The sequence below is a fragment of the Podarcis bocagei genome (genome assembly GCF_964188305.1).
Source record: "Podarcis bocagei genome assembly, chromosome: 9".
NCBI classification, from domain to species: domain Eukaryota; kingdom Metazoa; phylum Chordata; class Lepidosauria; order Squamata; family Lacertidae; genus Podarcis; species Podarcis bocagei.
Genome location: NC_138134.1, coordinates 34,554,985 through 34,579,006, shown reverse-complemented (window position 1 = coordinate 34,579,006; position 24,022 = coordinate 34,554,985). Strand labels below are relative to the sequence as shown.

Here is a 24,022-nt window from a genome sequence, read left to right as displayed (position 1 = left end):
GCCCCCCACCCCCAGTGTAGCCTTAGATTAAGCATATTCAAATTGAAGGTGCTGCAATATTTACACCAACGTGACAGGAATAAGTGCAAATTTGGCAGAGCTATATGATGTAACATATTTCTTCAGTCCCTATGTTATATATGTACAGTAGTTAAAAAATGTCATTGATTGTTATTTTTTCCACCCCCCTTTTTTTGAAAGAAACTTCTTTGACCAAGCTGCTTAGGAAAGAGATAGAGCAATCTGCTGTATCAGCTATATGTAAGCTATATGCTTGCACTGTGTTGACCAGTCTCTATTTTGAATGTAAAATCTTCATCTTTCTTTCTGTAATTGCATTAAGTTACAAATTTATGGATTTCAGACTTGAGTATGTATCTAAACCACTGAAAGCTTATTTGATCACCCAAGTGTGCCTTCCTCCAGTACTGGCTCACTGTTAAAATTCTGAAGTGTCCTAAGCTATGTTGAACAAGTGACAACAGGGGGGGGGGGTAGAGAGAGAAGAAAAATAGGAAGATCACGGGGAAAATGAGAAAGAATGACAGCAAGGGTATGTCTAACTACACAGTAGCTTTACACTGCTTCTGTACTAGTTTAAGCCTCATGGCTTCTACTACAAAAAATCCAGGAATGGTAGCTTGATGTGGCTCCTTAGAATTTGGTGTTGGAGATCTGCAAGCCACACTCACAGAACGGCAATTCCCAGGGTTATATAGGAAGCAGTGCTGTATCAAAACTGTCCTCCAAGTTCTTAGAAGTTTTCTTCCTCTACGGAAAAGTCCATTTTCTGCCTCATTCTCAGGGGACTTTAGAATCAGCTCTGAAGACATTGTGTTAGATGACTGCCTAAACACATGGTTTCTGCATTTCTTTCCTTTGATATTTACATTGTACAACATGGAATATGTGTTTTTCTTTTGTATGTTCTGTTTGCATATTTGTTTATGTTCCTGGTTGTTGCCTGCTAAATAAATATTAAAAGTAATAAAAATAGTTAAAAATAATTACTTTTGAATTTCTTTAGAAATTTTGAGATGGCCTTACGTTTGTGCATTTTCTTTCCAATAAACAAATCTCTGCAGCCTCCCTACTTCCTGAACCGAAAAGGCCCTATGGGAAGTGTTTCCTAGTAATGTCTTTCCCTGGGCTTTAAGTGAAGCATGAGCATCTGGGAAGGCTACATACATACCCTGAGGAGATGATTTGTGGAATGAAAGGAGGCATATTCACAAACACGACTTGGCTACTTCAAAAGTAAGAATGACCACCAAAAAGAAACCCTGCGGCCCTCCCATGAGAAGTTTGCCCCTTTCTTTACTCCCCTTTGATGATTTACTGGTGCAATTTCCTTTCTCATTAATTGATGGAGAATAGTCAGAAGAAAGATGATATTTTTGGCACAGCACTGGGAGGAAGTTGCTTTCTAGCAGATCCAGTTATTTGTCCATCTGTCTTCTGCTCAGACTGGCACTGGCTTTCCAGGGTTCGAGGCAGGGGTCTTTCACATCATCTGCTACCTGATCTTAGAGGCTGGAGGCTAAAAATGTCAGGGATTTAATTATGTGAAGCATGTAGTCTACCACTGAGCTATGGTGATTCCCGCAGGTTTCCTGGGGGGAAGGAATGATGCTTAAACAACTATGTGTCTAGTACAGAAAGATAAATTTAGAGGAGGACAGAGGTAAGGACAAAAAAGAGCCAAGGATGCTCTATTTGTTAGGATAGTGCTCTAAAGTTTTAAACTTCAAGCGTTTTCTGTTGAAAGTCGCTTTGGGACACTTTTTTTGACCAAAAGTTAACTCATCAATAATTTTGTAAATAAAGTAACAGTGAAATCCTATACAAGTAGTTTAATGGGACTTTCTCTGTTCTAGCCGTCATTGCCAAACAAAGAACTCAAAAGCCCACTCAGGATTCTGCCAAAGGCTTTAATGTGTAAATTAGATTGTTACATAGGCAAGGGACGGGTTACATTTTTAAAATTTATTTTTCAGACTGAAGCCATTTTGACCAAGGCTGAATTTATAAAGTTAGAACTGGATATGGAACAACTGATTGGTTCAAAATTGGGAAAGGAGTACGACAAGGCTGTATATTGTCTCCCTGCTTATTTAATTTATATGCAGAATACATCATGCGAAAATGAATCCCAAATCGGAATTAAGATTGCCGGAAGAAATATCAACAACCTCAGATATGCAAATGACACAACTTTGATGGCAGAAAATGAGGAGGAATTAAAGAACCTCTTAATGAGGGTGAAAGAGGAGAGTGCAAAATATGGTCTGAAGCTCAACATCAAAAAAGCTAAGATCATGGCCACTGGTCCCATCACCTCCTGGCAAATAGAAGGGGGGGGGAATGGAGGCAGTGAGAGATTTTACTTTCTTGGGCTCCATGAACACTGCAGATGGTGACAGCAGTCCAGGGGCGCCGACTTATAAAAAATATTGGGGGGGCCCATACCGGGGTCCTGCCGCTGGTTCGCTCGGGTAGCCGGGAGAACGCAGTTCGAGGTGGCGGTGTTGGGGAGAGACCCTCGCTCAGGGCGCCACTAGACTTGGCGGCCGGCGGCCTATCTGGGGGGTTTTGGAGCGTATTTCGGCGGAGCGATTGGGGAGGAGGGGGCTTGTTGCCGGATTCTTCAGCTGAGCCGGAGATCCGCTGCTGGGGGTCCCTGGGCCGAGTTGTGAGCACGGCCTGCTGAAGGGAGATCCAGCCGATTGCGCGACGGGGACGGCTCTCCGGCTAGGGCGCACGGCTGGCTGGCTGGCGAGGGAGCAGGTGGGGAGGAGGCAGGGGTCCTCACTCTCTTAGGAAACGCACCCGCGCGCCCGATTGCCACGAAGTCCGAAGGGTGCGTGTGTGGAATTAAAAAGCAAAAACGAGATACGGGCAGGGCAGGCAAAGAGTTTTCTGCAAGAGGATGGAGGGCAGGCTGAAGAGAAAATCACTCAGGATGAGACAGTCAAATCAGCCATGATAAAATGGGCTCAGGATATTGGGTATAACATCATGTTTGAGGACTGGGAAAGGTTATGGACCACCGGAATGAAATTCACGGCATGTAATGCCTTGATGGAAAATATTATGAAAATGATTTATAGGTGGTACATGACCCCAGTCAAGCTTGCAAAAATATATCACCTGTCTGATAATAAATGTTGGAAATGTAAGGAGGCTGAAGGGACATTCTTTCACCTCTGGTGGACTTGTCCAAAAGTGAAGGCCTTCTGGGAAATGATCTATAATGAGTTAAAAAAGGTATTTAAGTATACCTTTCCCAAGAAACCAGAGGCCTTCCTCTTGGGCATTGTTGGCCAGAAAGTGTTAAAGAAGGATAGAACTTTCTTTATGTATGCAACTACAGCAGCAAGAATACTTATCGCAAAATATTGGAAGACACAAGATTTGCCCACACTGGAAGAGTGGCAGACGCAATTGATGGACTACATGGAACTGGCTGAAATGACTGGCAGAATCCGAGATTTGGGAGAAGAAACAACGGAAGAGGACTGGAAAAAATTTAAGGACTATTTACAAAAACAATATAAGTTGTATGAATGTTAAAAATTTACACGATTCGGAAACTATAGCTTCAGCAATTAGATTTGGGAAACAGGAAATTATATTTTAAGTAAGAAAAGGTCAAAATCTAAGGTATACTATGTTTAATTTAAGATATAAGTAACTGATGAAAAGTATGTTAAATTTAGAGGTATAGTATTTGAAAAGTACAAAATAAGGTACGAAACAAGGTAATAATTTGCTGATATCTTTATTATAAAGAATGCAGGGTAAGGGAGATGCGAGGAAGTCCAGTTAGTTATATAAAAAATGTGTTGAATGGTTGGTTTTCTTTTCTTCTTTTTCTTTTTTTCTTTTTCTTGTTCTTTTACTTTTTTCTTCAGTGTATGTTTCTAACTTTGTATTTGAAAACTTAATAAAATATTTATAAAAAAAGAAGAAGAGAAAATCCTTTCGCTTTTCTGGGGCGCAGGGAAGTCTCAGAGCCGGAGGTTGGGGAAGGGACCCCCTTTGCTCTGCCCTCTTCTCCCGTCTTAGATTTGCATGGGGGTCCCCGCCCGAGCTTGCCTGGCCACCGGGCCACACAAGGGCCGCGCTCTACGTGGCGCACCTTGCTAGCCGCACAGCTGTCCTCCGCGGCTGCGGAGCGGCCCTGCGCCGGTGCCCAGCCCCTCTGGGCGCCCGCTGCGCTGCCAATGACAAGCGGGCGACGTCGCGGGCGGGGAAGGCGTCGCTTTCTTTCCCGATCCTGCATCCTCCCAGTCTTCCAGCCCTTTTTTGGGTTGGAAGCTCGTCTCGTTCGCCCTTCTCCTTTCTTCACCCTGCGCACAATTTTCCTCCCTCGTCTCCCTCCCCATTTCTCCTTCCTGACTGACTGACTGACTGACGGGCTTGGGCTCGGGCTCGGGCTTCGGGTCGGGCTCAGGCTCGGGCTCGGGCAGCCACAGCGTCGGCGGTGTTGGCGATCGGCGGCGCGGGGGGATGGCCCTCCCGGGGGAGCCGGCGCTGCTCAATGGGGTTGCCAAGGAGACAGGCCGGCCGCCCCCCTCCCCCGGCCCGGCGCCCCCCGCCGCGCCGGTGCCCGTTATCGAGCTGGTGCGCGCCGGGCGCCCTATAAAAGCCGCGGACGCGCCCACCGCCGCCCGAGATTATTGGGGGGGCTGAGCCCCCCCAAACGAATTTTTGGGGGGGCTCGGGCCCCCTCAGGCCCCATTGAGTCGGCGCCTATGCAGCAGTCACAAAATTAAAAGACGCCTGCTTCTTGGGAGAAAAGTGATGACAAACCTTGATAGCATCTTAAAAAAACAGAGACACCGCCTTACCGAAAAAGGTCCAAATAGTTAAAGCTATAGTTTTCCCAGTAGTGATGTATGGAAGTGAGAGCTGGACCATAAAGAAGGCTGATCGCCAAAGAATTGATGTTTTGAATTATGGTGCTGGAGGGAGACTCTTGAGAGTCCCATGGACTGCAAGAAGATCAAACCTATCCATGCTGGGGGGCCACTAGGGGGCGCATAGGAAGATGGCTGACAATAACATCTCTCCGACACACACGAGGTAATTTGGAGGCTATGATGGGAGTAATTAGCCTCCCTACCCCCCCGGATGGTGGGGGGGACTGCCCTTGCCTGCTGTGCCCTATACCACCCCCGAATTTGTGGGGATGGGGGCACTAGGCACAAAGCCCTCCTGTGGGATTTCGGCGCTCCTGGACGCCGTCCCTGATCCGCGCCACTAGCTGCAAGAACTTCAAAAGAAACAATTTGGATGAAGGAATGCACATATTTCAAGGAAGGAGGGGGAGTAAAGACTGCTAACAGAAGAGATCTCTGATAGGAACAAGAAGAAATCATGAGAAGATACGCCAAGATTCGGTATGGCAAATGACTGATGGGGGAGCGGGAAAAAACTTTCCTTTCTTTCCTTATGTGATTAAACAAGAATCCCCTCCCCTCACGAGTCAGAAATGTTTTAAGGACTTAAGCTGTGGATTTAAGGCTGTGTGGAGATAAACTTTCGAACCAAAGCATGTTTTAAGAAGAGCGTGGAATGTATAAGAGCTTTGGAATGACGCAGTTAAAAATGCCGTCGCCATATTGGGAAGTTCTGTCGGAGGTCTTGAGTCTGGGAGGAGAAATAGAGCTGTTTTTATATTGTTGGTGAAACTCCTCAGAGGGACTTAAGAGCAACGGTTTTGCGAGATTAATGATGGAAAGAGCGATGTTATCTATGAAGGCGATGATATATGGAAACCATCTCGATTTAAGGATTGGAAGAACGGGAAAATTCACACAGGATTATTATTGGTGTTTATCGGCTTAAGGAGACTTTCAGAAGAGATCATAAAGAAAAAAGAGAAAATATATGAACAAGATGTGATGTGGAAACAGTAAGATAAGACTGGATAAAATTATGAACTCTGTTTGGACTGATTTGGACATTAACGCAGTAACAAGAAGATGATCAGAATCCCCCTTCGGATCTTGAAATATGGGTTCCCCCAACAAAATTTAAAATTCGGCTTTGTAATTCGGAATTTATGTGATGTGATTTAATTTGATTTGATTGGCCGGTTAATAAAAATTATTTTTTAAAAAACAAACCTATCCATGCTGAAGGAAATCAGCCCTGAGTGCTCACTGGAAGGACAGATCCTGAAGCTAAGGCTCTAATACTTTGGCCACCTCATGAGAAGAGAATTCTTCCTGGAAAAGACCCTGATGCTGGGAAAGATTGAGGGCACAAGGAGAAGGGGATGACAGAGGACGAGATGGTTGGACAGTGTTCTCGAAGCTACTAACATGAGTTTGACCAAACTGCGGAAAGCAGTGGATGACAGGAGTGCCTGGCGTGCTCTGGTCCATGAGGTCACAAAGAGTTGGACATGACTAAACAAAGCAAAGTATTTATAAAACAGGGAGTACACGACCCTGGCTTAGAGTCTGTTCATGTATATATACAGCACTAGTGTCATCTATTAATCCCCACCTCACAATTTTACCAGTTAAAGGAACTTTTCTCAGATGCATGGGCTAGGGGGCATTTTTTTTGGTAATATACAGGCAGCGGCTATTTTACACATGATCCGGAAGTGACCCAGAAATGTGGCAGGGCAGAACAGGGTGGAGCAAGATTATGCACACTGCACAGATGCACACGAGAATCAGAAACAAAATCCCTATGCAAAATGGTCTCCGCCTGTACATACATACGTACTTTTCTTTGTATTCTACCTTTCCATAGTTAAAACCACGCTCAATGCAGCTGACTTGAAAAAATACATAATTACAAACATAACAAAGTGGTCATAAAAAATACATAAAACATTTAAAAAATACACAAGCAAATTAAACAATTTCAACATAAATCTTAATAAGATCTAAAATGTAGATGCAAAAAATAATAATATCAAAAGCAGCAACAATGTCCCCCAGCAAAAGTACCTAAATAATACCCCAGCTCAAGAGTCTGTTTAGCATTCTCAGCTTTTGTAGCTGCAGTTAATAATAATAATAATAATAATAATAATAATAATAATAAATTTTATTTATATCCCGCCCTCCCCAGCCGAAGCTGGGCTCAGGGCGGCTAACAACAATCAAATAACCATATAATTGAATAATCACACATTCTAAAATATTTCATTATAAAAATTAATTAAAATCAAATTGATGGCAGCCAAAGTGCAGTGCAGGTTGCCAGAGGAGGGAGTCAGGCTGCGCCCTGACCAAAGGCCTGGTGGAACAACTCTGTCTTGCAGGCCCTGCGGAAAGATGTCAGGTCCCGCAGGGCCCTAGTCTCTTGTGACAGAGCATTCCACCAGATTGGAGCCACAGCCGAGAAGGCCCTGGCTCTAGTTAAGGCCAGTTAGTCAGGGCCCCAGCTTCCCAGGCCAGATGCAAGGCAGGGAGCAGGTCTTCCAGGTCTCTGGCGCTTCAGCAGCCTCAGTTTTCGTAGGCATTGGTTTTGACAATGATGCTTGCACTAAGTGATATAAATTAATATCCATTTCCACTTCCCCTACCCCCAAGAAAAGTTTGAGAACTGCTGCTAGAATGTAAAATGCAAATGTAGTACCGTACTTTTTGCCCTATAGGACGCACCGGCCCATAGGACGCACCTAGATTTGGGGGGGGGGGGAATAAAAGAAAAAAAATTATTCCTCCCCCCCAGGCGCGGGGCTGGGGAAGCTCGAGCTTTGGCAGCTTTGGCATCGCTCTGGGAGCTTGCGGGGCTGGAGGAGGGGAAAGCCCTCCGCCAGCCTTCTAGCCAAGTCGGGGGACAGCGGGAAAGGCGCGCTGCGCCTCTCCCGCTGTCCCCCAAGTTTGCGGGGCTGGCGACGGGGCTCTCCTGAAGCCTGGAGAGCAAGAGGGGTCGGTGCGCACCGACCCCTCTTGCTCTCCAGGCTTCAGCAAAAGCCTGCATTCGCCCCATAAGACGCACACACATTTCCCCTTCATTTTTGGAGGGGAAAAAGTGCATCCTATAGGGCGAAAAATACGGTAGCATATGTAGCACACATTGCATCATTCCCCCCCCCCAAAAAAAAGGTTAAAAATCATGTTGCTGACGAACTAAGAAAAATAAGCATCATTCATTCCTAAGTACCTATCTCAGGGGTCAGCAAACTTTTTCAGCAGGGGGCCTGTCCACTGTCCCTCAGACCTTGTGGGGGGCTGGACTATATTTTGAAGAAAAAAATTGAATGGATTCCTATGCCCCACAAATAACCCAGAGATACATTTTAAATAAAAGCACACATTCTACTCAAGTCAAAACACCAGGCAGGCCCCACAAATAACCCAGAGATGCATTTTAAATAAAAGGACGCATTCTACTCATGTAAAAACACACTGATTCCTCGACTGTCCGTGGGCTGGATTTAGAAGGTGATTGGGCCAGATCTGGCCCCCGGGCCTTAGTTTGCCTACCCATGACCTATCTGAATACTGTGTGTGTAAGCATTGCAACAGGACAATCTGATAGCAAAAAAGTACTGGACTAATTTACACCTAGTTACCAAAAGCGTGCTTTGAAGTAAAGCAGAAAACTTTTCTATGGAAATTTATTTTGTATCACTCAACCCCTACAGAATTCTTCAGGCTAGCTGTTACAAAGTTATGGGGGAAAACTTCCCGCATTGGTATAAAGAACAATACTAGACTGCCTTTTGTAATTTCCAACAACTCCTTGGATATATAAGCACGAAGCACACACAGACGTTGCTCGTTCATCTTGGCCCAATGTTCGTTCTGCTGGAATTCCAGATAGTGGCAGTCCTGCTGAAACATGAGTTCAGTTACCAAATATAGTTGAGTGGGTAGGAATTACATAGTCAGAGAAGACAGATGTAACTCAGAGGCCACAGTCACCTCGATACTGTGGACCAAGCAATCCTGAATGAATAGCTAAAGCAACTTCCAGCTTTCTTAGACAAAAGGAGGAAGAGCTTCCATGCTTGAAATTTATTCTATATGAAATTCTTCACACTGACTTAAGGTTTGTAAGATCCTTTTGGGTTGTTTATTAAATTCTGCTTAATTTTGTCCATGTATGAATGTTATATTTCATTCGCTACATATAAAGAGATTTCATTGAATATTGCCACGCTTTCTGGTTGCATAATGTTTTTGAAAGCATTTGATTTTAATTTTTAAAGAAACTAATTATAGACATAATTAATTGCTTGTGTTTTTGTCCTGTGCATTTCCTTTTCCTGATCGCACTAGAAAATCATATCTTGAACATTCTTTTTAACAGTGCTAAACATATTCTGATTTAGATTCATTATATGAATTATCAGTGCCTTTCAAACAATAACTTATAATGTTTAAGTAAGCATATTTATAACTGATGGTCTAAAGTTTCTGTGATTTTTTCTATTGCTGTTTGTAGAATATCACATTTAGGCCTGATAATATTGTTTTAAAAAATCAAGAAATGCATGAAATAACAGGCTAGCTACATGTACTTTTCATCTCTTTTTCCAAACTGTACAGTACATTGTTTTACCATCGCCAATAAGCTCATTAGAGAGATGAGGAAAGCATTTATAAATATGCTGCTGTCTAATCAGAAGAGTCTAGAAATAGCTCATAGCCTAGTTCTAATTATGATCATGTATGCTATTTGATAGGGTTCAAGTGTTATTTTAACTAGAATAGATATGACTTAAAGATGCAGAGTCCTGGCAAAGGAAAAGTGGATTTCCTGGATAACATTGCAGAGCTATACATTCTGGCCATGGTGCAGCATTGAATGAAGCGCTTAATCCCACCGAAATAAATTGGGTAGGTTGGCAAACCTTAATTCAAAGCACGCAGACTTGAAGGCTTACTGTTAGAGATGTGAAGCCTTTTTACAGGCAATCAAAATAAATGGACAAAAGTTCAGAAGAGCCAAATAATTGCGGTGCCCTGTAGGGAACTTGGCATTTTGTTCACAAACGAAGAAATGTTGCACCTTCTAGTAATCTAGTTACATTGCCAGGTGCCAACATATTTGCTTCGGTATCTATTTTAGGCACTTGCGATCAGATTAGCTGGCTGTTCTGGATGTGAATTTTTATCCTTTCTTTGTGTATGGACTATCTGAGAATGAATGGGTAAGACACATTTTTGCCAGGTTTGCTTTATTGTTCAGTGGATTGCAAAATGGACGTAAACCAATTCCAGTGGGTCTGGAGCACCCCTAACTTCCCCATTGTTGAATGCATTGTCCCACATGGAATAATTTGCCTCATTGTAATTCACTTTTCTGTGCCCATTCACTGTTGAATGGAAGGAGAGCTGTCACTGCTTGCATGCACTGGAGCCTTGCAAAGATCTTGCTCACTTGCCACTATGATGGAAAAACTAATGCCAACAGGATACCAAGCATCATATTTAATAAAAATTTGAAAAATAACACACATTTATTAAGAAATATATACCATGTATAACTATTATTTAAAATTGGGGGTGTTTCTTTTTTTAAAAAATAGAGGAGTATTAAAAACATTTAAAATAAAAACTTTGGGCATGATCCAGCCAACATTAACTGCTCATGTATCCCACTGATTTTAATTACAGAGTTACAGGTGAGCTGGGCTCCATACAGTTAAGTTAAACTTACTCCTACAATGCCAACACATTGAGTGTGGACATCTGAACAGAGGAAGTCTCACTATCAGATATGTGCACAGAGATCTATGTAAGCAGGTTTCCCTCTCCAGTGTCCAGACATGAGTGTTTAATACATGGATGTTGGAAGGCAGGGCTATTCACAATATCAGGGATGGGGCCAGTGGTCTGGGGCAACTTTCCTTTAATTGCATGGCGGCCTCATCACGCATATACCACATGACAAGGGCTAAAATATATTCCACTGAAATCTATGGGACTTCAAAGGACTTGCCTTGGGCTGGATTATTTCCTTAATAAGCATATGAAACATACAATTTCCAAGTTTAGCCCTGATTTTCTGGCACTTATCCAGAAGCCTTGACAGCTAATCCCCTGGACCAGTGGTTCCCAACCTTTTTGGTACGGTGACACATTATTTTATTGGGCCTTAGGTCTTTGGCAGCCATTTTAACTGCAAGATTGCCTATTATATAACAATTGTTTGAGGCATCCAATAAAAAAATGAACAAAATAATGTGGAATTTGTTGAAATGCCTTTAGTATTTACCAAGTTATTTACTGTTTTGTGTGCAGGTTGGTGTGCATCTGCCTGCAGGATATTGCTTCCTAAATTAACAAAATTATTCTAAAAACATGGTTGCACAAGCCATATTAATGAACTATGAATATTTTAAATAGTTTTATTCATAATACAGTTTATTTTGTCAAGTGTCAGTAGATACCTCAGCTTACATTTTGTCAACAAGTAGATCAAAGCAGGGATTGATATTTGTCAGATATAGTCTGAAATAATTACTGATACAGAAGGTAAATATATTATTTCTTATTTTAACTAAGTATATCACCCTGGCTTAACTATTAACTTATCCTGGCAGGAGATCCATCGACAGTATGACACAAGGTGCTCATCTAGTAAGCTGTTTTGAGTGGCTATTACAGCTCACCTCTGTTGTACAGGCTCTGTTGTGGGGCAAATCACCAGATTTGCTTCCAGCTGTCAGAAAGCCTTTCCCAAGTGTTAAAAGTCTTGAGCCTTTCTGTTGTTCAGTTACAAGCATTATAATATACCACAAGCTGTAAGAGGTATTCATCATACCAGTTAAGGATTAAAAGCAAAAATATTGTTTTGGTTTACTTATAAAGCCTGCAACCCATTTGTTTAAGGTTTGTGACCCACTTGCAGGTCATAAAATATAGAGTTAAAGAGTTGGAAGAGTTGTCTAGTCCAACCCAATGCAGGAATCACAGCTTAAGAACCCCTGACAGGTGGCCATCCAACCTCTGCTTAAAAACATCAAATGAAGGAGCAGCCACCACCTTCTAAAGTAGTCTATTCCACTGTCGAATAGCTCATGAGCAAGAGGTTAGGATAGGTTCAACCCAAAGTTCAAGTCCAGGCTTCCTCAAACTCGGCCCTCCAGAGGTTTTTGGCCTACAACTCCCATGATCCCTAGCTAGCAGGAGCAGTGGTCAGGGATGATGGGAATTGTAGTCTCAAAACATCTGGAGGGCCAAGTTTGAGGAAACCTGTTTTAGTCAGACGTCAGTGTGCACACTGATGAGTTAGCTCCCATCTATGCAGGCTTCCGCATACACTTCAGTATCAGGGGCAGGTGAGTGTCCGCAAAGCGATACATAATGCTCATACCCATTCAAAATAAATGGGGAAGCCTTTGCATATGTTGAAACTTTGTCGGTATTCAACCTCCCTCATGGGCTCTGTATTAAACTGGAAATGTGTGTTTAATCTCTCACGTTCTTTTCTAAAGTTCTTAGACTGTGATTCGGACAACTGTGTTCAGATTTAAAGCTTTTTAAGGTTACCAGATGTCCCCATTTCCCGGGGACAGTCCCCAAATTTACAAATCAGTCCCCATACAAAATCAATTGAAGTTGAAAAGTGTTCCCGGATTCACTGAAAAAAATCTGGTAACTGTCTTTTTGGGTAACTCATTGTTGCATGTAGTTTGTTACAGAAATTGGATTAAAAGGGAAGCAGAGAGCCCAGAATAAACAAAATGCAGATTTGTTGCCTGAGAGATTCAGGTGCTAAAATCTCATGGCAAAGAGCTCAGCTTCCTAATAGTTTTCTTTTCTGCTCGGTTACACAGTGATATGGCACTGAGAAAGAAAAGAGATATTAAGAGATGCCCAGGCTAGTCCAAGGATTCAAGCACTCTGCCAATCAGTTAAGAGTTTCATGCAAGATAAGCCCCAGAGGAGCTGCTAAATGTAACAGGAGCTTACACAAGTCAATGTAAAATACATCCGATTGCATCTTATGACTGTCAGCCAGGTCATACATCTCTTACGGAAGAAAAGTAGTATGGCATATGGTGATATGCAGCTTTGAAAAACGAAGTGGAAGAATCAGTGCTGTCTTGCTAAACCAGCTTGGTCCGTCACTAGGCTGGCTGTTAATTTAGATCTAAACGCCTGCCTTCAAACAGAAATGCCGTTATGCATTCATTTACGGTAGCTTTTGGTCTACCCACATTTCCAGATGAAATTTTTCCATTTCCTTTGCAAAGCCCTGAATGCTTTTAATATACTTCTAAAATATATAACAATGTGTGTCGAACAAAGCTTTTCTCTCTTTTTCTAGCCCTTGAGAAGTGGAAAAAATGTATTGTTTTTGTATTTTATGTGTTTATAGATAGAAACATAGAATTGTAGAGTTGGAAGGGAACCTAAGGGTCATCTAATCCAACTCCCTGCAAATACAGAAATCTCAAGTAAATCATACATGACAGATGGTCATCCAATCTTTGCTTCAAATATATGTTAGAATTGATTTAATACTTGTCAACAGCTTTGAAGCCACTTTGGTAATGAAACAGTATATACATTAATTGATAACAACAACAACAATAATATTTAATTTCTGATCTTTCCTCATACCATTCAAAATTCTACAACCTGCTATTATGCCCCAATGAGCTGTTGTCTTCTAAACTAAAATGACCCAGAATTATAACTGCAACCTGCTAATTGGTTTAACCACTAGATTAATCTGTTGAAAGGTTATAGTGCATGAGGGCCGACTCTACAATTAGGCATAGTGAGGCAGCTGCCTCAGGTGGCAAATGGTAGGATGTGTGGCAGCAGCAGGCCCACTACTGTTCCTCCTGAGTGCCTTGAGACCTTGTGAGCCAGTGTGGTGTAGTGGTTAAGAGCGGTAGACTCGTAATCTGGAGAACCAGGTTCGTGTCTCCGCTCCTCCACATGCAGCTGCTGGGTGACCTTGGGCCAGTCACACTTCTTTGAAGTCTCTCAGCCCCACTCACCTCACAGAGTGTTTGTTGTGGGGGAGGAAAGGAAAGGAGAATGTTAGCCGCTTCGAGACTCCTTCGGGTAGTGATAAAGCGGGATATCAAATCCAAACTCCTCCTCCTTAGCCATTCCCTTCCGTTTGATGACAGAGATTTGTGTACCATGCAGGCTGCTCTGAGCTGCCTAAATTAACCTGCTGCTCCTTAGTGCAAAGATGTTGTTCTGTCACCAAAGCTAAACTAGGAATCAACTTCTAGCCCATTCAACTTCTGCATGTTCACCTCAGGCAGCAAAATGCCCCGGGATTGCCCTTCTATCCCGGGAGCCAGTGTGGTGTAGTGGTTAAGAGTGGTAGATTCGTAATCTGGGGAACCGGGTTCGCACCTCCACTCCTCCACATTACAATTGCATAGAACAGGCATAGGCAAACTCAGCCCTCCAGATGTTTTGGGACTACAATTCCCATCATCCCTGACCACTGGTCCTGTTAGCTAGGTATTATGGGAGTTGTAGTCCCAAAACATCTGGAGGGCCAAGTTTGCTTATGCCTGGCACAGAACAACTACAGGGACCCTGGCATTGTAGTAGTCAAATACATTGTACCTTTAAATTATAATTTCACCTGGGTCCATAGGGTCCATAAGGGTTTCAGCGATTTTTCAGTTTTCTCTCTGGTTTTGGAGCTAATAATATGTGAATGAAAAGGAGTAGTTAGGTGACAAAAAGTGTGTGGTCCTTACCAAAACAGAATTTATTCTCTTCCAGCATGCAGGACAGAAGCTGTGAGCAAACTGTTCCAATGCCTTTAATGATGGAGGCATATTCTGCAGAGAAGAGCACACATGTGGGAAACCATGAAAACACATCTGAGGATTCCTCATCTTATGAACTATTCTATGATTCCCTATCAGACATACCAGATGGGGAACTTTCAAATGAGCTATCTGCCTTTCTTAGTGATGAAGAAATAAGCAAAAGCCTGGAACTTGCTCACACATCTATTGTGAATTCTGTAAAGGAGGATGGGAACGCAAACCAGGAGTTCACATATTACTTCAACACTTCTCCAAACTCACTAGATAATGCCTCTTCCATTGAGACCAATGGGGATAGTCAAAACACTTCCAATAGGACTCAGGTGACCAGCCCAAACTCACTACTGATTTCAGCTCAAACTCTCCCAGACCAGAACATGTATTCTCAGGAAGCAAACAACATTCACAATGTTACTGGGAAACCATCCAGCATATCTTCCCTGCTGCCTGCAAGACCCAGCTTCATTCGGAGCCTAAAAAATGCTGAAAGGTGTGGTCCAAGCATGCAAAAGCTGAGCCCCAAATCCAAACCAACTTCTGCAGGTGATGTCCCCTTCAAGAATAAGATGTGTGACAAAGCGGCTACTTTAATTGAAGAACTCTCTTCCATCTTTCGTGAAGCGGCCAAGACAAGAGTCAGGAGCCCTGACGGAAACTCCTCTTCTCCAGATAGTGGGTATCTTTCTCCTAAAAACAAGCAACCAACCATGCCTAATTCCATAAGGAATCCAACCCCTGACAAAACATGCCCAGAGATCACACCTGCGAATGAGGTGCCTGAAGACACTCATACTGGAGAGTCTGTGCTCCAAAGGAAAGAAGACTGCAAGGCCAGTGAGAATGCTTCCCTGTACCAGGTCACAAAAGAGATACACAGTCAACCTTCACCCCCTCGATTTACCCAGAAACTCAGGAGTCAAGAAGTTGCGGAAGGAAGGAAGGTCCTGCTTGAGTGCAGAGTCACTGGAAACCCAACACCTCATGTCAGGTAAGACTGGTATTTCAATCCCAACATCTCCTGGGATTGCCATTCTGTTTCTCATATATGACTAACAACTGCTGTATCTCCACATAATAATCTTTATTTAAAAAGGAAGAAGGGTTTTAAAAAAAAAATCTTCAGATTTTGATCTTAATGGGAATGCATTGCTATGGACCAGCAAAATAATCTCATTATCTGTTCCTATATATTTGAATCACATATATACTAGGAGTGTTTAGCAACCACAAGATCTGCATTCTATCTGTCTCAATAGTGTTTAGAAGCACTTACACCCTGCTTCCACAGCCAACTCAGAGGAAAATGATGACCCACGTGAATAACATCTCTGTTTGTTTATTTCAACACCCCTCCCCACAAATCACTGTGATTGGAATGGCCTCGGAAAATAATTCATCCTGAGCAAGGCTTGTTATTCTATATTTCTGTGCTTAATAATTCTGTCTTTAGTAGTGCTTTCCACCAATTTAGCTGATACAGACATCAAAGGTTTGTCGTTTCCTGGATCCTCCATATCCTCCTTTTTTTAAATACAGCATGGATTACAGGAAGCAGTAATTAAGATTATCATACATACAATATATTAATTACACAACATCTGGTAGTTGCATCTCATCCCCTTCCTGCAAACAGCCAAAGACTTAAGGGTGCATACTATCAGGCACAGATTTCCAACTTTTCCATAGAGATGCAAAGAACCCGGGCTCTCCTCCAAGGTGCATGGCATCTGAAATTAAAAACAATAGGAATGGGGTACTTAATCATTCATTAGCATTTGAACTCGCATAACCTGAAGTCAGTGCAACACTGCCATGCAGGAAGTAGTTTTGGGGTTGTTTTTTAAGGATTTAAGTGTATTGTAAAAGTGCCTCCTAAACTCAGCAAAATGAATTTGATTTGCTGATTTCCAGTGCATAAACACAAGTAAAATGTGTGACCTAACAGCTATGTAGGGAATGCCTTCTTAACCTTAACATATCAGTTTCCTTTGCATATCAAATGTGTTCCTTAAAAGAGTGTGAGGTCAATAGAGTTGTCATTCATTCACATTTTGGCAAGCTTATGTTCTTACAGTTATGGTAATTACTTTCACATGCAGCCAGTGCTTTTCCATTCTCCCTCTCCTCCATGCCCCTTAATTCCATGTGAACCTTACAGTGGTTGTGCTCAGATAAACTGTGGTATGTAGTGATGGGAATGGAGGGCTCCTATGTGTGACACGTGCCACACTAGGTATCCATGTCAAATGGAAGGGGACAGGCCACCTTCAAAGAAAGAGTTCCTCGTGAGCTCCTTTCTTCCCTTGGCTGCTTCCAAATATGACAATAAACTGTTGTTTATCATGACAGGGTTGAATCCAGCTTCCCTTATGGCTTATGCACTGCTCCTCATCCCTCTTCTCCAAAACTGATTAATCTTAACTAAAGTGATTAAAAAAGAAAGGGGGGGGACCAATTTTGTTCTTGTTGTTGTTTAGTTGTTTAGTCGTTTCCTACTATTCGTGACCCCATGGACCAGAGCACGCCAGGCACTCCTGTCTTCCACTGCCTCCCGCAGTTTGGTCAAACTCATGTTTGTAGCTTTGAGAACACTATCCAGCCATCTCGTCCTTTGTCGTCCCCTTCTCCTTGTGCCCTCAATCTTTCCCAACATCAGGGTCTTTTCCAGGGTGTCTTCTCTTCTCATGAAGTGGCCAAAGTATTGGAGCCTCAGCTTCAGGATCTGTCCTTCCACTGAGCACTAAGGGCTGATTTACTTCAGAATGGAGAGGTTTGATCTTCTTGCAGTCCAAAACCAATTTTAGGCCAAGCTTGTCTCAAGCTAGTTTTTTCCTCAACAAGCCATGATTAAGATCAACCTTAGTTTAGAGTTAAGGTGCAATGCTAAACTGTGGTTAATTGAAATTGGAAGTGAAAGCTTCCATTCCAGACTTACAGCTGCGCTGGAGAAAGAGTTGGGAAAGAGAGCATAAGCCTGGACAGAGGCTTGGTTAGGAACAAAGTAAGCTGCCTTAGACTGAGTCAGACCACTGGATCCACCTAGCTCAGTACTGTCTACACTGACTGGCAGCAGCTCTCCAGGGTTTCAGGCAGGCGTATCTCCCAGCCCTACCTGGAGATACCTGGGGATCACACCTGGGAAAGCAGATGCTCTGACCACTGAGCTATGGCCCTTCCTCATCTCATTGGCTCGTTCCTCTCATGATAATGTCTGACTGTAGCCTATCTGTAGGTGCAAATTTCAGTTCTCAACTTTACGCCAAACACCCCACCACCACCAAACATTCCAATATTAAAATCTAGCAACCCTGTTCCTATGATTAAGGACTATTTCATGCACTCCTCAGGTTCACACATTTATTGGAATAGCACAAGCTTTTGTATGGTGAATGGATAAGGGCACCCTATCCTGTTATTCGGAGACAGAAGAAGATGCTGCTGTTGCTGGACTAAAGACTGTAAGAGTATAAAAGTGTATTGGAGCACACTTTGTCCAGTTTGAGAAACGCTATTATTCTCTCCATCTTCATAAGCAAACATATAAAATCTCATTTAGATGTCCATTTATTTTGTTTGTTTGTTTGCTTGCTTGCGAGACTTTAGCTCAGGTGGAGCTAGTAGAGAATGATGGCTGAAATCTTGGAGAGATGCTGCCAGTCAGTGTAGACAATATTAACCCAGAAAGACCAATGGTGTGACTCAGTACAGGGCAGCTTCCTATGTTCTTATGTTAATGTCCACTGTAGCTCCAAATGCTGTTACATCCTCAGCTTATCAAGCCAATTTCTAAATATATAGTTTTCCCAGTTTTAGCCTGGTGTCTTTCCCCTGTGGTCTGTCCTCTCAGAACCCCATCATGTGCTTCAGAAAGCCAAAATCTATTTATACTTCCATCCTAACCATCCTTCTGGAATATATCTGGGCAGATTTTTTCCTTTCACTGGGCAGATAGATGGGAAAACCATCTGCGTCCCCGTATCTTCTGGCCTTGCTCTGAAGTGCCCGGTTGGTGGTGCCCATGATGAATAAGCTTAATGAGCCTGTGCAACTTTTCCAGGTGGGCACCAGGCAAACATCAGAACCCCTTGGGTGCCAGAGCAGGTCAGCAAATAGTCCTCTCATGTTGCGCACAATTATTTCTGTGGAACAGTGGGAGTAAGTTCTCCCTCAGCGCTAAGCAACACTAGCTCTGATTCTGCTTCAGTAACCTGAGAACTGGGCAGCAGGAATGAAGGAGAGAGGAAGTTGAGCTTCCAGCTTTGCTAGAAAGAGGAAAATCACCTCTGATCCTTCAAATACCCAGGTATGTGTTTAGGGCTAAGGAAGGAGCACATATTGCCAAAGGGGAAAATGTTTTTATTTTTGAAAAAGATCTTATATACAAATAGTGAGCTCCTTTTCGTAGTGTGGATCCCTATGCAGCCAAATGGCACCATCCACACAGAAAGGCCAGAGTTTTGTTATGTGAGCTGGAAGCTGGAAGCAAAGCAGCAAGCTGGGAAGCCAGAGAGTCAGAGCCATGCCCGATTTCTGCTTGAATCCAAGGCTGCGGCTATGGGTGAACCCTTCCATCATAGGCTCAGGTTGTATATATGTGTAAATAAACCATATATCATAAAGACACCACAGTTTTTGCTGCTCCTCATTCTAAAGGAAACCCAACCCTGGGTAAGTGCCTGAACCCTGTGGAGAAGTTGCACCTCTCAGAGATTGGGGTGGTGTGCAACAGTATTCAAGGTGCATTTGTGAAACAACTATCAAACGTGAACATACCCTAAGGCAGAACATTCAAAAAGTGAAAGCGCATACTTCTGTGCATTGATACTCTACAGTGGTACCTCAGGTTAAGTACTTAATTCGTTCCGGAGGTCTGTTCTTAACCTGAAACTGTTCTTAACCTGAAGCACCACTTTAGCTAATGGGGCCTCCTGCTGCTGCCGCGCCACCGGAGCACGATTTCTGTTCTTATCCTGAAGCAAAGTTCTTAACCTGAGGTAATATTTCTGGGTTAGCGGAGTCTGTAACCTGAAGCGTATGTAACCTGAAGCGTATGTAACCCGAGATACCACTGTATTGTATTTCTTCCAAGACTTGCCCACATGACTGCACTTTTAATGCACATTCGAAACACATTTTCTCCCTTCAAAGCATTCTGGGCAATGTAGCTTACTCCTCAGAGTTACAATTCCAAGCAACCCTTATAACAAACTGCAGTGCCCAGAATTTGATTTGAATGTGCTTTAAAGGTATAGTGTGTATGCAGCCCAAGCATCAAGAAAGCTGTTGTTTGTGTGCAGGCTGTGTTTCTTTCAGAGGGGCTGCTTACAGTGAATATGGTTAATTGCTATTTTTTGTTGGTGAGATATCTGTCACTGAACCTAGGGACACGGAATTCTTTGATTTGTAAAGTATTCATACACAGCCACTGCCTCTTGTTTTATCCCAAGAAGCCTCATTTTATCTTTTTTTTCAAATCAAATCAGCACAATTCTTACCTCTTTGTTTCACTAAAAACAGTTTACACTGTCAGTTTAAGGCTGCAGTTGTACACGTATATCCCTGAGAATTATCCCTACTAAACACAGAGGGGTTTACTAATTAGTAGACCAGCGTAGGATTGTGCTGTAAGTGTAATTGCTTCAGCTTTTCGTGTAACATTTTAAGGTACAGCACTATCCAGAATGAGAATAAAGCTCTATGGATGTTGGATAGTTGTTAAATTGCTGCACATTAATTTTATCCTGCTGCATTATGTTAAGGTACATATTCTTCCCCTGTCCATAACAAGGACTATTTATTTTAACTATACAAAGTGATGGGCAGTGGGAAAACGTGGAAGGCTACTAGACAGATTTTGACAGCTGTGCAATTGTCTGTGTTTTGCGCTGTTGTTACATTTCTTCAACTGAAGATGTCACTCTATCTCAAAATAAAAAAAATTCCTTCCAGTAGCACCTTAAAGACCAACTAAGTTAGTTCTTGGTATGAGCTTTCGTGTGCATGCACACTTCTTCAGATACACTTCAGATGTGTATCTGAAGAAGTGTGCATGCACACGAAAGCTCATACCAAGAACTAACTTAGTTGGTCTTTAAGGTGCTACTGGAAGGAATTTTTTTTATTTTGACTATGGCAGACCAACACAGCTACCTATCTACTACTCTATCTCAAGTGAGGCAAAGGAAGGGGAGTACTTTAACGTTCCTTTTTTAGTGACTAACACCAGGGGGCAGAACATTGCATTTTTACATGTACAATCAGCTACTCACAGAGTTCATGTTGAACAGCAAACTTTGTGCTGTTATTCAGATCACATTTTAGGAAATCCATGTTAGAGACATGTTAGATTATTGATTTTAGAGACATGTTAGATTATTGATTTAAAGACTTAGCGGACTGTGGATATAGATATATATTTTGTCTAATTCAGTTTTCATTTATATTTTTTAATAATATTATTTTAATGCATTTTATACAGCTTGGCAGTTTTGAAAGTTTTAAATATTCACTTGTTCAAGTGATATTGTACAGAAATATAGTGGAGGGTTTTTTTTAACACCCTCCCCCCCACAACTTCCAGTAAATTCTGCATTGTTAAGTTTAAAAAAATTCCTTTCTCCACCCACCAGACTGAAGAAAGAACAGCTATAGTTGTTATGATTTATTCAATAGCAACAGATGGTGGTGCTGTAAGACAGGAACTGATTGGGTTGTATGCAGACTAAGTTAGATGTACTTATGTCCCACTGACAGCCATTGAAAAAGTTAGCCCTAACTTAACTTGGGCCTCATTGATTTAAATGGAGTGCAACCGAAATAGTTTGGATCCAGCCTACTGTTTCTTCAGATTTTAGAATTGAATTTGAGGATGGAGAATGTACAGTGATTGCAATCTACTGCCACACTCATAAGTCATAGCCTATATGTCCACATCAATTGACCCATACCAAAGCCATGTTTCAAAATGTTTATTAAAACAACAACAACAACAACAACAACAACAACAATAATAATAATAATAATAATAATAATAATAATAATAATAATTAAGTAGTGGGTTGACATAGCAGCCGGCACAGCGATTTCTTCAAGTAGCTCTTTATTAAGACAAGCTGGAATAGAACTGACTGCGAACAGCTCAGCCGCCCTGTATTTATAGGCAGCCGGCTGTCAACATTGTAACCACAACAGCTCAGAGTTCCCGCCTAAACTAACTGCCGCGGACCTGAGTGAAAACTACCTACAGACCTGAGTGAAAACTATATACATTATCCCCCTGTTGGCCCAGGGTGAAACTACACTACATAACACCCCTCCCCACCGAGATAAGGCGTTAGTTACAATCGTAATGGTTTCCTTATATACAGCACTACGCGTAATGGTTCAATTAGGCACAAAAGCATATCGGTTACATTCCCCATACTTAGACCAACAGTGATACCTGTCCAACAACGTAGTCCTTTAAATGAGTTGGGCGCTTGGAAACTCTGCCAGACCGCCGGGGACTGGTAGCCAAGTCCGGAGGGCCACACAGTTCTCGCTGAGGCTGTGGTGCGACCCTAGGTGGCGTTGGAACCAACTCCCCTGGATCCGCTGCTGTGGGTGGAGCCTCCGCAAGTGGAGTGGTCTGAGTCTGTTCTGAGACGGCTTGGTTCGGCTCCACGCTGGCAGTTTGCGAGGGAGGTGTAGGTGGGGCCTCGCCATCTGTACTTGTCTCTTCTGGAGCCGCAAGCACAGTTGGAGGCACCTCGGTAGTGTCTAAGTCGCCAACCCTGCGCCTAAGCTGGTCTATGTGCCGCCGCCACAAACGTCCGTCTTCGAGTGCCACCTGGTACGAACGAGGTCCAGTGACTCCCACTACTGTGGCTGGCACCCAAGGAATGTCCCCCACATAGTTCCGGGCAAAGACCTGGTTTCCTGGAACAAATGACCGTGGTGCGTTGGCACAGCCTGGGGGTTCAGCCACGGCAAAGTCTGGGTGTAGCCGGTCGAGCGGTGACCTGAGGCGGCGGCCCATAAGCAGTTCAGCAGGACTCCTCCCTGTGGCCGCATGAGGAGTGATGTGCTGCACGAACAAGTATTCGGCGACCCGCTCATGCCAGTCTCCCCGGTCCAGGCGCGCCAGTGCCTCTTTTGTCGAGCGCACCATTCTTTCCGCTTGCCCGTTGCTGGATGGATGAAAAGGTGCCGTTAGGGCATGGCGGATGCCCAGTCCCAAAAGATACCGCTCAAACGTGCCTGACATGAACTGCGGTCCGTTGTCAGAGACAAGGACATCAGGACACCCATGCGTTGCAAACAGGCCTCGCAGCACCCGGATGACAGCTTCGGTAGTGGTGGAGGGCATCAGGGCGACCTCCAGCCATTTGGAATAGGCGTCCACCACTACCATAAAGGTCCGGCCGTGAAAGGGGCCAGCCAGATCGATGTGCACCCTCGACCAGGGTGTCTTTGGCGTCTCCCAGGTGTGTCCCTTAGCTGCCGGTGGTGCAGGCCTCGACTCTTGACACGCTTGACAGGCGGATACCCAGGCAGTGATGGCATCGTCCATATTAGGCCACTAGACATAACACCGAGCCAACGCCTTCATTTTGACAATTCCCGGGTGGCCAACGTGCAGAGCCTCCAGGACGCGCTGACGGAGTCCCTGGGGAATCACGACGCGGTCTCCCCACAGCAGACAGCCGCGATGAGCTGAGAGTTCATGTTGTCTGGTTGCGAAGGGCTGGAACTCCGATGCAAAAGGCCCTTGTGGCCACCCCCTCCACACCCAGTTGAGCACCCGGCTGATGGTGCGATCCTGGGCAGACGCGGAGGCCACAGTGGCAGCTGATACAGGCGCTGCCAGAAGATCCTCAATCAGAAGGAGCGATGAAGCTGGAGCCGGGTCTTCCACAAATGCTGGAAGAGGGCAACGGCTGAGGGCGTCGGCATGGCCCATCGATTTTCCCGGGCGATGGATGAGCCGGTAGTGGTAGGCAGCCAGGAAAACAGTCCATCGCAGCATGCGTGGTGAGAGGACCGGTGGAGTTGGACGATCACCGGCGAGGAGGCCCAGGAGTGGCTTGTGGTCAGTGATGAGGTCAAAAGTCCTGCCATAGAGGTATTCATGGAACCTCTTCACTCCAGCCACAAGTGCCAATGCCTCCTTGTCGAGCTGGCTGTAATTCCGTTCCGTCGGAGATAGTGTCCTGGAAAAGTAGGCGAGCGGTGCTTCTCTTCCATCTGGGAAACGGTGACTAAGGACAGCACCGATGCCAAAAGGTGAGGCGTCGCAGG

General features: G+C 43.7%; 1 protein-coding gene across 3 annotated transcripts in view; it reads left to right on the top strand.

The window, feature by feature from the left end:
• Positions 1–24,022, top strand: part of PALLD (palladin, cytoskeletal associated protein) — a 240,967-nt gene that overhangs the window by 5,320 nt on the left and 211,625 nt on the right. For 2 of the 3 annotated variants that reach the window (XM_081208669.1, XM_081208668.1), the window contains exon 2: positions 14,694–15,731. In XM_081208669.1, the coding sequence (XP_081064795.1) occupies positions 14,694–15,731 (1,038 nt within the window). Of the gene's footprint in view, positions 1–8,906; positions 9,031–14,693; positions 15,732–24,022 lie in introns of those variants that run through there. The other variant, XM_081208670.1, reaches the window with a different exon arrangement.